Source organism: Acartia tonsa, chromosome 14 (assembly GCF_053477335.1).
Source record: "Acartia tonsa isolate MP-2025a chromosome 14, ASM5347733v1, whole genome shotgun sequence".
In the NCBI taxonomy this organism is placed as follows: Eukaryota; Metazoa; Arthropoda; class Copepoda; order Calanoida; family Acartiidae; genus Acartia; species Acartia tonsa.
The window spans coordinates 7,581,390-7,595,217 of record NC_137273.1 but is presented as its reverse complement, the minus strand read 5'-3'; the positions used below and the strand labels follow the sequence as shown (position 1 = coordinate 7,595,217).

The 13,828-nt window shown below is 32.4% G+C and overlaps 2 protein-coding genes across 3 annotated transcripts in view; one reads left to right on the top strand and one right to left on the bottom strand.

The window, feature by feature from the left end:
* Positions 1 to 12,110, bottom strand: part of ebi (transducin beta like ebi) — a gene marked incomplete in the record, with an annotated part of 75,784 nt that extends 63,674 nt beyond the window's left edge. The window contains 8 exon segments of the mRNA XM_080148408.1: positions 223 to 304; positions 723 to 880; positions 8,932 to 9,052; positions 9,320 to 9,407; positions 9,745 to 9,828; positions 10,361 to 10,538; positions 11,310 to 11,391; positions 11,822 to 12,110. Of these exon segments, the coding sequence (XP_080004534.1) occupies positions 223 to 304; positions 723 to 880; positions 8,932 to 9,052; positions 9,320 to 9,407; positions 9,745 to 9,828; positions 10,361 to 10,538; positions 11,310 to 11,391; positions 11,822 to 11,983 (955 nt within the window).
* Positions 1 to 13,828, top strand: part of ND-B17.2 (NADH dehydrogenase (ubiquinone) B17.2 subunit) — a 397,876-nt gene that overhangs the window by 342,143 nt on the left and 41,905 nt on the right. The gene's annotated exons all lie outside the window — the stretch shown is intronic.

The window sequence follows — 13,828 nt, the reverse complement described above, 5'->3', positions numbered from 1 at the left end:
ACCTGTTTTTAATTTATCTTAATATTGGGATTTTATATAACAAAAATCAATCAAAAACAATTGAAAAACATTAATAATCAACAGGTTAACAAGAATAAGTTAATTCAAGATAAAGTACCTCTATCATATGTAAGAACCAACTTAAGTAGGCTGACAACAAACATAATCATTCACATTTTTTTTTGGCGCACTTTCTCCAGCTGCGCAATTAAAATAATTTACCTTGGAATGATTTGATTGGTTGGTTAGAACCTAGCTGGCAAACGTGAATCTGCATGTCAGTTGAACAGGATGCAAAGCTTTCCTGAAAAGATAAGTAGATTACAGGCTTCAACCTGATTAATATTATATCAGTAAAAGTAAAAAGAATTTACTTAATAGCTTGTCAACTATTTTCTTACTTTGGTATCTTAGTTTTCTTGGGTTCGATGGGGAGGGACAGGGGGGGGGGGTATTAGAAGAGGAAAAGAGAACACACCATAGAAATTCTCCAAACGGAACTATCAAAGGATTATTTTGTTAATCATATCGCAGAAAAGTTAACGGCCGTTGTCATTTCCTCGTATATAATCATTTTTTATACCTACCTAATATTTTTTTTTAATTTTAGTGAAACTAAAGGAATTAAGTTAGATAAAATTATTCTTCCCTCTAATTCTAATTCTGCCGTACTGGGATGTAAAATAATATTAGAAATAAAAAGATTTGTAGATTTTTTTTACCTCGCTCTTCCAATCAACGTCTAGGGCCGGGGCGGAGTGGAAGGCAAACTGTTGCTTGCACTTGCCGTTGCTGGCGTCCCAGATAATGGTTGTCCTATCCACGCCAGCACTCAATATGTACTTGCCGTTCTTGTTCCATTTCAACGCGAAAATTGGTCCTGAAAATATAAGTTTTGATTAAGAGTTGTATGTAAGTATTATAATTTTTTTAACATAAAATAAAAATAGTTTTAGACTCTCAAGATTTTATTTATCAATGTATCATACTTAAATAATAGCTGCACCCCTTACATTTAGGGCCAAGGCTCTATTTTAGAAGATTAAAGAAATAGCATTAAACCATTCAAAGATACAAGAATAAATTGACTAAAACCACCCCAAGACCTATGGAAATCTTAGGCTTCAGCAAAAAGTTATGGTACTTATTATAACAGGATTAGCAATTTGTATGTGTGTGTACTATACTATAATATATATTAGGGCGGGTTCATTTTGGAATTAGACAAAGAGGGGATATGCAACAGATAAAATTAACCTTTAAAACATTTCTGACCGAATAAGAATTTTTAAAAAAATTGAGTTTTAGAACGGGACCACTAAAAAATATATTTGATTACTTATTAATATGCAAAGACGACATTCAATTTTTTAAAAATCAGAACTATGGCTTCATGGTGCTCCCTGGAAAGGCCTTGAGGAGCTGAATCAGGAACTTTTGTCCTTTTCAAAATATCTCGTTCCTAGCCTTAGAAATCACTAAAAAAAACACATTTTTTAAAGGTTTATTAAGAATTGTCCAATTTGTAGAGGTTTTTTAGATTTTCTCAGGCTAGGAACGAGATTTTTTGAAACGGTCAAAAGTTCCTGATTCTACTCCTCAATGCCTTTCCTGGGAGCACCATGAAGCCATATTTCTGATTCAATAAATTTTTGACTCCCATTTACAAATAGCTATACAATTGAATGTCTGGTCGTCAGCGTTTTAAGACTTAGGATAAATTTTAAATCATCCAGAGGTGTATTATACTCATACAAATCATTTGCAGATCCCCGCTTTGGCCTCAGAAAAAAAATGTCCAAAATCGACCCACCCTAATAATAAAATATATATCCATTAAGATCCTATAAACGGCAAAATCTTTCGCTGAACATAACTACGTTATAACTATTAATCAATTACAGAGACGCAACTAATTAATATGTATAGTCAGAGCTCCAGCAAAAGGTTTTTTTTTAATTTTTTTTTTCTCAATGTCTCCCTAGGTTTTTTTTTCAATGTTTACAAAAACATTGCAAGAAAAAAATCTTCGAACTGAAAAACATTGAGAAATAAATCCTCCGCTGAAGACATCAAAAATGTTTACGTTAAAAAATGAGTGTTTAATGATCTATATTGATATTATTCATTTGATATTTGACGTTATTGAAATTTCCTTACATAAATGCATTATAACTTATTACTTAAAAAAATATAAAACAAAGAGCGTTGATTGTTTTAATTGCCCCTTTGAATAAAGACAATTAACTTTCTTAATGGATTTTTTGTGTCACGATATAATAATACATTATTTGCAATAAGTAAGGATGTATTTTATTTGCAGCGTACCTTTTCTGGCAATTTTGATGATCAATAAATAGGTAGGTACCTAGGTACGAGCAACCCGTCATCAACCAATGTTCAGTTCTTTGATTCTTTTTAAATTTCAAGAAATCGCGTTTATCTTCGTAGGTAGGTAATGATTTTTGTAAAGTACATTTAAACATAATTTCTTTTTTAAATAGTTATACCTAAATTTGTAATTGTTGCGCCTTTTCTGTACTTATAGGTCCCTTTTTCTGTTATGCTGTTATATGTTCTTTTATAATGGTTAATGTTATAACCCCATAAACTATACTAAATAGTTATTTGTGTGGGTGTCTGCTAAGATCTCGGAAACGAATTGACCGATCGTTTCACCCATTTATGGAAGGTTTTGTATTTGGGTTATTTTGCGGGGGGGGGGGGGGGAGTGCGTCAACCCGCTTAAGACATGAGATAAAATCAACCTTATTCGACGTTCACTCAAAGCCCAAAAATAATGGACTTAAAAGTGTATTAAACTGTATATAAGACATTTGCGAATATATTGATACCATTAATTTGCCTCTTAGATAGAAAAAAGTATGTTTTTTAAATATTTTTCTCTTGCTACAAATCAAATTTCAAATTTGAGTCACCAAAAATGCTAAACTAATTTTTGCTCTAGAAGAATCAATTTTTGGAGTTAGAAAGTGCTTAATACCTCATTTTAATCGCCTGGCATTGCTTTATAATATACAGGTAATGACTTGTTTTTTTATGGAACAGCTGACAAAAAAATCAAGGTTTTGTGATAAACCCACTTTTGTTGTTGCTCCATAAATGATATTTTTTTTTCTCAATTTTTTTGGCTGTAAAGAAGCTTTATATATTCATATAACATCCACCTAAATTTGACTTTTGATATTTTATTTATAACATCACCAGAGGGAATTGAATTTTGGAAAAAAAATATCAATTTATATTTTACACTGCTATGCATTGTTCTTGTTCTTGTTTCTAAAAAAATTTATATTATAAAAAAGAGAATTATGTAACGCTTCTATAGGTATGTTTATCATTTTTCAAGGCTAAATATAACTATAATTACACCATTTTAAAGTTAGACATCTTAACATATTAACACAATTATTGAATCGGTCTGTATTATTAGGCTGGCAACCCTTAAAACAGCTGCATTTCATTATCCTATTATATATAGTAATTATTATATGTATAAACACACTTAATTTTTTAACTTTTTATTGATGGAATACATATGTTTCTCTATAAAAATAGATCATCAGTTCCAATTAGGATGTATAAAATAAGAGTTAAAAATATATATATATATATGTCAATGCATTTTGAATCCTTTTAAAAGACTAAATAAGAAAGAAGTTAGAAAATTGTGCCCCCTGCGGGGTTTTTTACTGCTTATATCCTCTTAGGGTTGGGGGGGAATTAGCATCTTTATATAAAAAGGGGGAGGTGTTTGAAGAGAATCTTTAAAGAGAAAAAAATAGGTCATATTTTATCATTTGCAGTTTTACAAATTAATACATATTATATAAAGCTTTTTTGTCTGTAGCTTAAGATTTCGGTAAAGTATAAGGCTATTTTACTAATTTCCTTACTCCTTTAATTACAGAGCTCCTAGATGCTTGGAGCGCAGCTGCTAGTAAATAAACAAAGTAAAATGATTCCTGAATAATTGATTTACAATTTTAAAAAGCAAAACATTTTTACAATTAGGATGTGTATATCCACGCCATGGTTAGCTCTTTTTGTTAATTCAGGCCAGGGTGGGCATACAAAAAACCCACCCAAAAAAACCCACCCAGGGTTTTTTAAAAAACCCACTGAAAAAAAACCCAAGGTTTTTTGGGTTTTTGAAAAAACATTGAAATTTCACGTTAAAATTTACAAATTAAACATCTATTTACTTAAAGACTAGGATCTAATAACATTTTAAAGCAAATTTTACCTAAAAAACGGAAAAAAATATAAAGTAATTATATAAATGATGCTCTACTTATTGTTCAAATGTTTATGAAATTACTTTCTCTCAAAACTTAATTTCAGAAAACGCTTTGCTACTAAATTGATGATATATAAATTGTGTAAATTACATAATCATAATTGATTTTTTAAACTAAAACATAACAATTTATGAAAGGAAATAGTTACAGTGGCGTGCAGAGGGTTTTATTAAGGGGATGTAAAAAAGGGAAGACCTTAATAATTTCTGGGAGGGGGGGGGGGGGTGTTGACAGCATAAGAATAGAGCAGGAGGTTCATGTTTTAAAGCTTTTAACCTTCCCTCCCCCTTAATAGAATATTTTGTGCACCATTGCTAATAAGGGTTTATAATAGACCGGAATGCCAGCTTTCTTCATTATCTATCTTGTTTATTGTGAAATCTTGCTTACCTTTTACCTACAACAACATAAACATTAATATTTCATCAATATATCAAATGTATTTGACTCCTAAATGAAAAAACCCAATAAAACCCGAAAAAACCCAATAAAACCCAGGGTTTTAAGGGTTTTTATGGGTTGGGTTGGGCTTTTTTAAAAAACCCTGGGTTTTTCCCCACCCTGATTCAGGCGTGTTAGAATTAATCTTAAATGTTGGAAGATGATTTTTGTAGCAGTAAGGTACTTAGCAACTTTATAATCATTACTTTATGTAAAGGGATGTCCTGGTGGGGGGGGGGGGGGGGGGGTTAGGGGGTTAAGGGTTATTAATTAATTTGGGGCAACCCCATAATTTTTAATCTTCCCCTTCCCCCCCCCCCCAAAAAAAAAAATATAAAAAGCTTTGACGTCCTTGCCTCGATTATATAAAGATTACCCCACAAAATGAACATGGGGATGCCCAAATTTAGATATTTCAATTCCCCCCCCCCCTTCCCCCCAAATCAAAAAGCTTGGACGTCCTTGATTAAGTAAGCTCATTTAAAACATACTGAAATCAATTTGTGTACAACAATTATCCTATTTAGTTTTTTAGTAGTGAAGCTACTCTATAATTCAAAATATTTGTCCGTCCATTGTCTGTCCATTCATCTGTATGTCTGTTCATTGGTATGTCTGTCTGTCTGAGACAGAAAGGGGAAAACGATATTTTCTCGGCTTCTATAAAAGATAGAAGGCTGAAATTTTCATGGATTGAATATTCTCTCTCTCTATCAATACTCCATATTTTCATCAAGTTTCATTAGGATTTGCCAAAAAACTGGGGTGGGCTATATCGATTCCTACATTTCAAGTTTTCATGATTTTCTCTACTCCTATTCAAGTTAGATGGTTGAAATTCAGGGATTGAATACTTTGATATTTTGCATAATTTTATCAAGTTTTATTGAGATTTACTTATTGGGGTTCTACCTCAAACATAGTAGTCCCAAATGTCGGAGTGGACAAATGCAGGAGTCCCAAACATCGGAGTGGACAAATGTAAGAATGGGACAAACGTCAGAGTGGACAAACATCAAGGTGGACAAACATTGGAGTGGACATTGCTTAAATAAAACCTAGGAGTGTCTACTATTTTAATAATATTACAATTTTGAAATTTTTTATACCCTTGTCTACAAAATAATGACTATGGCTGCAGCGCTCAGCCCCCTAGCCTATATCCTAACCTAACTAAGAAAAGTAATGGGACAAAGGTAGGGGGGGCTGTGTTTGTATAAAAAAAATTCAAAATTGAAAAAAAAGTTTGGGACTCCTGTGTTTGTCCACTCCGATGTTTGTCCCAAAAATCCTTCGTTTGTCCACTCCAACGTTTGTCCCACTCCTGCGTTTGTTCCACTCTGACGTTTGGGACTCAAGCATTTGTCCCTCCAATGTTTTTCCACTCCTACATTTGGCATGGAACCGATTATTGGTTGGGGTGCTAGTTTGATTCCTAGATTTGTAAGTTTTAAGGATTTTCTTTACTCCTATTAAAAAAAATTTAAAAGGCTGGTTTTATACCCCCCATAATATATTACGGGGGGTGATTGCCCCCATCCCGAAAAAAAATTACCCTTTTACAAGCACCTCCCCCTGGATACTCCTGCACTCCCCCTTGTAGTGACTAGGCCAACTTTATGGTCTCTGGTTTCAGGAAGCCCATTCAATTATGAGAAGTTGACATTATAAGAGCACTCTTATAGCATTCTCTCTATTAGCATTACATGTGTAATGCATTATAGACGGACAGATAGATATTGTGAGGGATCCTACACTTTATAACACCTTTCTTGATATTGATATTTTATTTAAAAATTACAATAACTTGAATATAATGATGTTTAAAAAATGCTGAAATTATAGTTATATTTAGACTAGAAAAATGATTAACATACCTATAGAAGCATTAAATAATTCTCTTTTTAATTATAAAAATATTTTTTAGAAACAAGAACGAGAACAATGCATAGCAGTGTAAAATATAAATTGATATTTTTTTCAAAATTCCAAAACTATCCAGGGTCCTATAAGAAGCATCCATAAAACACAGAACTCAATAGGTACTGTAATGGTCGAAATCTTAAGCTGAAGACAAAAAAGATTACTACTTTATATAATAGGATAATGAAATGCAGCTGTTTTAAGAGTTGCCAGCTTAATAATACAAACCGATTCAATAATTGTGTTAATATGTTATGATGTCTAACTTTAAAATGGTGTAATTATAGTTATATTTAGCCTAGAAAAATGATAAACATACCTATAGAAGTGTTAAAAAGATGTTTAAAAAATGCTGAAATTATAGTTATATTTAGACTAGAAAAATGATTAACATACCTATAGAAGCATTAAATAATTCTCTTTTTTATAATATAATTTTTTTTTAGAAACAAGAACAAGAACAATGCATAGCAGTGTAAAATATAAATTGATATTTTTTTTCCAAAATTCAATTCCCTCTGGTGATGTTATAAATAAAATATCAAAAGTTAAATTTAGGTGGATGTTATATGAATATATAAAGCTTCTTTACAGCCAAAAAAATTGGGAAAAAAAATATCATTTATGGAGCAACAACAAAAGTAGGTTTATCACAAAACCTCGATTTTTTAGTCAGCTGTTCCCAGGGTTGTTGAATTGGGCACTTTTTTTGATATTGGGCGGCCCAATTGCCCAAAAGGGTTTTGGGCGGGTTTTAGGCGCCCAAAAGTGATTTTGGGCACCCTTTTTGGGCAAATGTTGTAAAAAGGATATAAAATAGCTTAAAACCATACCTAGACTTATTATTAGAAATAAAATAGCCTAAACCATCTCAGGACCTATAAAAGCTCCACTAGAAAGGAGAACCATATCGGTTCAGCAGTTAGCGAAATCCTTCTCTAGATACAAAAAAGCTTACTAATTTATATAGTTAACTAGCGGCTACGGCCCTAGAGGCCTCTAGGGGCACTTGAGAAGGGGAGAGTCAAATTTGATAATCAAATTATTATATTAGATTTGAAAATAAAAAATTGGGGGGGAGGAAAATTTTTTTTTTGGGGGGGGGTTTCCTCCCCCCATTTTTTTTTAATTTATATTTTTTTTCTAGGGGCGATTTCTCTTAGGAGGGTGGTGGTACCCTCCCCCAAAATAGTTATAAACCTTCCCAGAACCTATGAGAAGCTACCCTGTTAAGGAGAACCCGATCGGTTCAGCGGTTAGCGAGATCCTTCGGTACTAACACACAGACACACAAACAAACAGACACACATCCTGTTACTTTAGTATAAGGATATCACCCAAAAAATAGGCCCGCCCCCCCTCTTTTTCAACCCCCTCCCCTTTTTCTCTCCCCGTAAAAGGGGGGTGCCCAAAACTGCCCAAAAGGACCTTATATTGGGCGGCCTAAAACCGCCCGCCCAAAAATGCCCGCCCAAAAGCGCCCGCCCAAAATGACAACCCTGGCTGTTCCATAAAAAAACAAGTCATTACCTGTATATTATAAAGCAATGCCAGGCGATTAAAATGAGGTATTAAGCACTTTCTAACTCCAAAAATTGATTCTTCTAGAGCAAAAATTAGTTTAGCATTTTTGGTGACTCAAATTTGAAATTTGATTTGTAGCAAGAGAAAAATATTTAAAAAACATACTTTTTTCTATCTAAGAGGCAAATTAATGGTATCAATATATTCGCAAATGTCTTATATACAGTTTAATACACTTTTAAGTCCATTATTTTTGGGCTTTGAGTGAACGTCGAATAAGGTTGATTTTTTCTCACATATGACCCTAAAAAAGTAAAAAGTTATTTTTTAATAAAAAAAAGGGGCTTGGGTAGAGCTTTTAGAGACTAGGGGCGAAGCCACTAGTTTTTTTAACAACAAAAAAAAACAAAGATTTAAATAATAACCACGATTATAAAATCATATTGTTTTAATGTTTATTGGTAAACGTGATCTAAAAATTAAAGCCATACAAGTTTTGATTAACAATGCAGGGTTTTCGGAACAATTTTATGCGGACTTTGAATTCAAAGACGTGATATATAACAAATTATATTTTATTTGCCATTGTTTCTTAGGGATTGAAATAAAGTAGTCATAAAGAAACATTTAATATAGACACTCCTAAACACTAATATCTATAAAATAACTTCACACTTGGAAATAAAATATCATTTGTGGAAAAGAACTAATAACTAAATACCTTTATGCTGTCCTAGTGTACCCTCCAGAACACCAGCAGTTGTCCAAATTCTGGCAAATCCGTCGTAAGATCCAGTAGCGAGCAGGTTTCCATGGCAATTCCAGTCCAGCGAAGTTACATCCTAAATTGGTGGTTATTATTGCTATGTTGTTTTAACTAGGTACAATGTTCTCAAATATCTATTTAATTAAAGAGATTTGAGATATCCACTATGCTAGAAATTATAGTCCTAGATGAAAGAAAATCCCAACCAAAGTTTACTTATGATTACCTCAATATTGTCTGCTTAATATTACAGAAGCCAGAAAGTTAATTATAACGATAGAGTGAGCTTGACTTGTACAACCTACCTTATTACTTGGTACATCTTGGCTGTAGTACAACCTACCTTATTACTTGGTACATCCTTTCCTTCCATCTTGATACAATGTTTCAGAACTTCACACGTTGGCTCGGGCAAGGTCATATTCCAAATTCTAGAAATAAAATATGTAGTAATAGTATGTGTGCGAGTGTGTGTTCGCCCATACACTATTGAAGGTGAGGGGAATTTGCCGGGACATTGGGCTGTTTATTAAGCTAGTCCCCAAAGTTCTTATTCATTGGCCTAAAAACTTTGGGAATTTTTCTTAAATTTTTATTGGTTGGTTCAGTAAGTTGAGTGTTCCAACGTTTCAACCAATAATTTTACGCTTCAGAAGGTGTAATTTTGTGTATCATCATTAGGGATGTACATCAATTTATAGGCCATTGTCTTATCCTTTTAGATCCCTGCTACATAGATTGTAAAAGCTAGTGTTCGCCGCTTTTTACCTTGCAGTAGAGTCTCCTGAACCGCTGGCAAGCAGATCCTGTTTGGGATTCCAGGCGCAGATAAATACTTCAGAGTCGTGACCTGTCCATTAAGATATCTTATTCTGGGCTCTTGTACGTAGGGAATCTGTTCTACCTAATACACACTTAACGAGACCACACAATGATATCAGGGACTCGGGAATGAGATTCAGACAAACAATTATAAGTGAACATTTCCCCACAACCCTCTTCCCTTTTTATCCACTTCCCTTCAGCTTCATCAAAAACAAGTGTTACGCCAACTCTACGCCAATAAAATAATCAATTTTCGGCAATTTTAAATGGAATTAGTAAGCTGAATGACAGCCCCTGCCCATTATAAGGAATCGTTTTTATTTTGATTGTAATTGTTATACAACAAATGTATATAAAATGGACAAATGAGATGGTAAATTCTTCTTTCCAGTTTGCTCATGAACCCAAAGTAAAAAATTTTTCAACATAGTAAAATTTCTTTTACCCCAATTTAGTATAAATATGAATTATGGGTTATTAAGGACAATATATCCCCTGCAATGCAAGGATTTAATAAACAATTAAATCAACTAATATTAAGATGCACCAGAACAATCCTTTCAAGACTCGCGCTTTCTCCACGGGGATCTCCACGCCGTGCTCGTAGTTGATGTCCATGGGTTCCGCGGGGGTAGATCCAGTATTCCCCTCACCCCCTTCCTCCTTTACGGGGGGGCCCTTGGTTCCGTCTCCGGCGCCTGGCCTTCGGCTTTGTACAACGTCTGGCATCACAGCATCTGAACAAAACAAAAAAGTTGGCTTAGGTGTATTTTCTGTACGGGACCCCCTGCTAAAGGGAGGGGGGGGGATAAAAAATATGTCAGAGGTAGGGGGCGGGGGTGAAAAATATGTCAGAGGTTTGGGGGGAAAGAAATTCTAAATTTTGCAACCGGGGAAAAAATTAATCATGTGCAGAATATATACCTACTCCTGATATTTTAATAGTTCTAACCAAGCTATGTAATGTAAAATTTTCATTTTCAATTAAAATATGGAATTTTCATTTTATTGGTTTTCCCAAAAACGAACCGGAATTAACCAACCATTAACTGCCCTCAGCGGAAATTCATTACTTATTTCAATTCAACAGAAAATAAAATTGACATATTTATAATAAAAATATGAACACAAGAAAACAAGGAGGACAATATCCATAAGCAAGTAAAGAATCATTGCCACAGAAATAAATTAGAACATAAGCATCCGAGAATAATACATTTTTAAAACAGATCAGATTTTTAATCCGCTACTTTTGAAAACAGCTGTTCTTATTTATTTACCTATTAGTGATAGTGTGTCTATGTTCTTATTTATTTACCTATGAGTGATAGTGTGTCTATGTTCTTATTTATTTACCTATGAGTGATAGTGTGTCTATGTTCTTATTTATTTACCTATTAGTGATAGTGTGTCTATGTTCTTATTTATTTACCTATGAGTGATAGTGTGTCTATGTTCTTATTTATTTACCTATGAGTGATAGTGTGTCTATGTTCTTATTTATTTACCTATGAGTGATAGTGTGTCTATGAGTCGCTCAACTCCATCTTCTCCTGTTGAAATCTCGGCTTCAACGTACATCAACCCTTTCTGTTTTTTAACATTTTTCCAATTATTACATTTTTTTTATCAGCATTTTTGGAATTACAACGAACACTAACAGTTAAAAGTTTCAAGGGTTAGCTTGAAAAACTAAATTAAGTGGTCTTTATATCGAATCATTATAAATATTCACTTATGTACATTTAACTTTCGGCCTATTGTGTTGTTTAAATTCATGGGTACTGCAAAGGCCGTACATGAAAGGGTTAGTTATCTGATGGGTCTTAACCCGTATGATTGGACAGGAAACAAGATAATGTCTGTCCGTCTGAAGCTTAAGATCTCGTTAACCGTGGTAAAATACTACTTTTCAAAAAACGTAGGTACCTACTGGACCTGTTATAGTTTAATAAAGCAAACTACTAGTTATGAAAATAATATTAACTCGTTTGAAAATTTCAATAAATGAAAAAAATGCCTGAATGATGGAGGTCAGGGCGCATGGGGGCACCAGTGCTCCATTAATATTTGACTGGGCAATCAGCGACTCCGCCCCGAAAACAAATGCGCTGTGAACGAACCCCGACTCTTGGAGGTAGCGGTACACCAAGAAATTGACCTCGTCGCTTGAGAAACTCATTTTGTGTTCTTAACTATTTCACAATTTTAAGATTTTATGATTGTTTATGTTTTGTTGCTGTTTTAGTTCTTTGTTGTGTTATAACATTATAATTTTGATCTATCTGAAAAAAAAAATGTTTTGAAGAAAAAAACCTTAATAAAACCAATATATATACATTACCTACGGGACAAAATCAAGAATTGAAGACAACCAGCCCTTAGAAAATCAAACTAACTGTTTAATTTAAGTAGTAAAGTGTTGCGCCACTTATACGCGCGCGCTCAAATAGTCACAATTGTGCCTAATCGTACAATTAAGAAATTAAAATTAGAAACATAAATACATTTAATACATATAATTAAAATCAAAATGTTTATATAGCAAATAATCACAATTCCTGATAATAATTAAATTAATGAAAGGTTAATTAAATAATTTTTATACAAATATACGACCATTCTACCGGCGCTTAAAGACATATTTCATAAAAAAAGCTAATATATATACTTTAAAAGTATTCCAATTATAACCTTTTAACTATTAAATTAAATATTTTTCAAATATCAATAAAAAAGTTATTTTCTTTGATAAATAATATATAACTAGCTTTATTGTTGTTTTTTTTTTAACAACAAACAGACAATTTTAAATTGTAATTTTTATAAAATAACGATAAAAGTCTTAAAAGCTTTAAAAAATGACACATCACTACGGTTTTAGTAAATTTTACATATTTCTTTAAGTTTTCTATAAAAAATGTTGAAAAAATAATAACAAAAGCATAAGAAAATATGCGCCGCTTGCTCTCTTTCTTTCTTTTTCTCCCTCTTTCTTCTTCTCTTTCACCTCCATGAGAAGAAATAGGAAAGAGGGGTAAATAAGAACTAAGGCACAGCTGACAAACAAGTTGCCAACTTTCAAGATTTAAATTATTACAAAAAAAAAGCTGATTTTTTGTAATATTTTTGGATATTTCCACTTTTAGCCTCTAGAGGAGTCTACATACTTTTTAAAAAATGGATAAAAAACTGCCTTGGATTTTTAAAGCTACCCAGGAAAGAAGAATCATCAGATTTAATAAAAAGATAAAGCCCTTTCGGATTTCTAAATTAGGTTCAATTAAAAGGCTAAATTTCAAGTAACACAAATAAGATGCATAAAAACAGTAAAATTGTATCATTTAAAAGATTATTTCATTTTAATAGATTATGAACATTATATTTTCCTTTTAATTGTTATAATATACAGAAGTTGGCAACCCTAGATAAGACGACGTCCGAGAATATGGCTTGTTGTAAAATTATGCTTTAAAAATAAATAATATTTTTAAAAACATTTTTTTTAGTAATTTTTTTTTACGATTTAATAATTTTTTATGTTTTTTTGACAAAAAATTAGTTTCTTTATTTAGAAATAATTTTAAAATCTAATTGAAATATTTCATCATGAAAAGTTCAATGTTTTACTAAAAGCCCCTAAAAATGTTTCTGTAGAACAGTCTTTAAAATTATTTCTATGATATATTTTTTAAGTTACATTTTGTTTGGGATAGGAAGGGACAATAGGCGATACAGAATTACAATTAGCAATCCATATAATCAAATTACTTCGTATGCCTGCGGCAAATAAAATTTACTAGCTGAAAATATAGATATAATTTACAAGGACATATCAAATTAATAAGCCTAGACTTCAAAGTTTTCAAGCTAACAATTGAAATTACATGTTTATAATTTCTGAGGTCCAGTTTAATTACAGTCCAATGTCTCCTCTCTCCCTGTATTTTCTATTAGTAAAATTAACATAATCTAAAATGTAATTTTGAAATTAAGCAATATTTTTTTTAAAACCCGCTCACTGCGC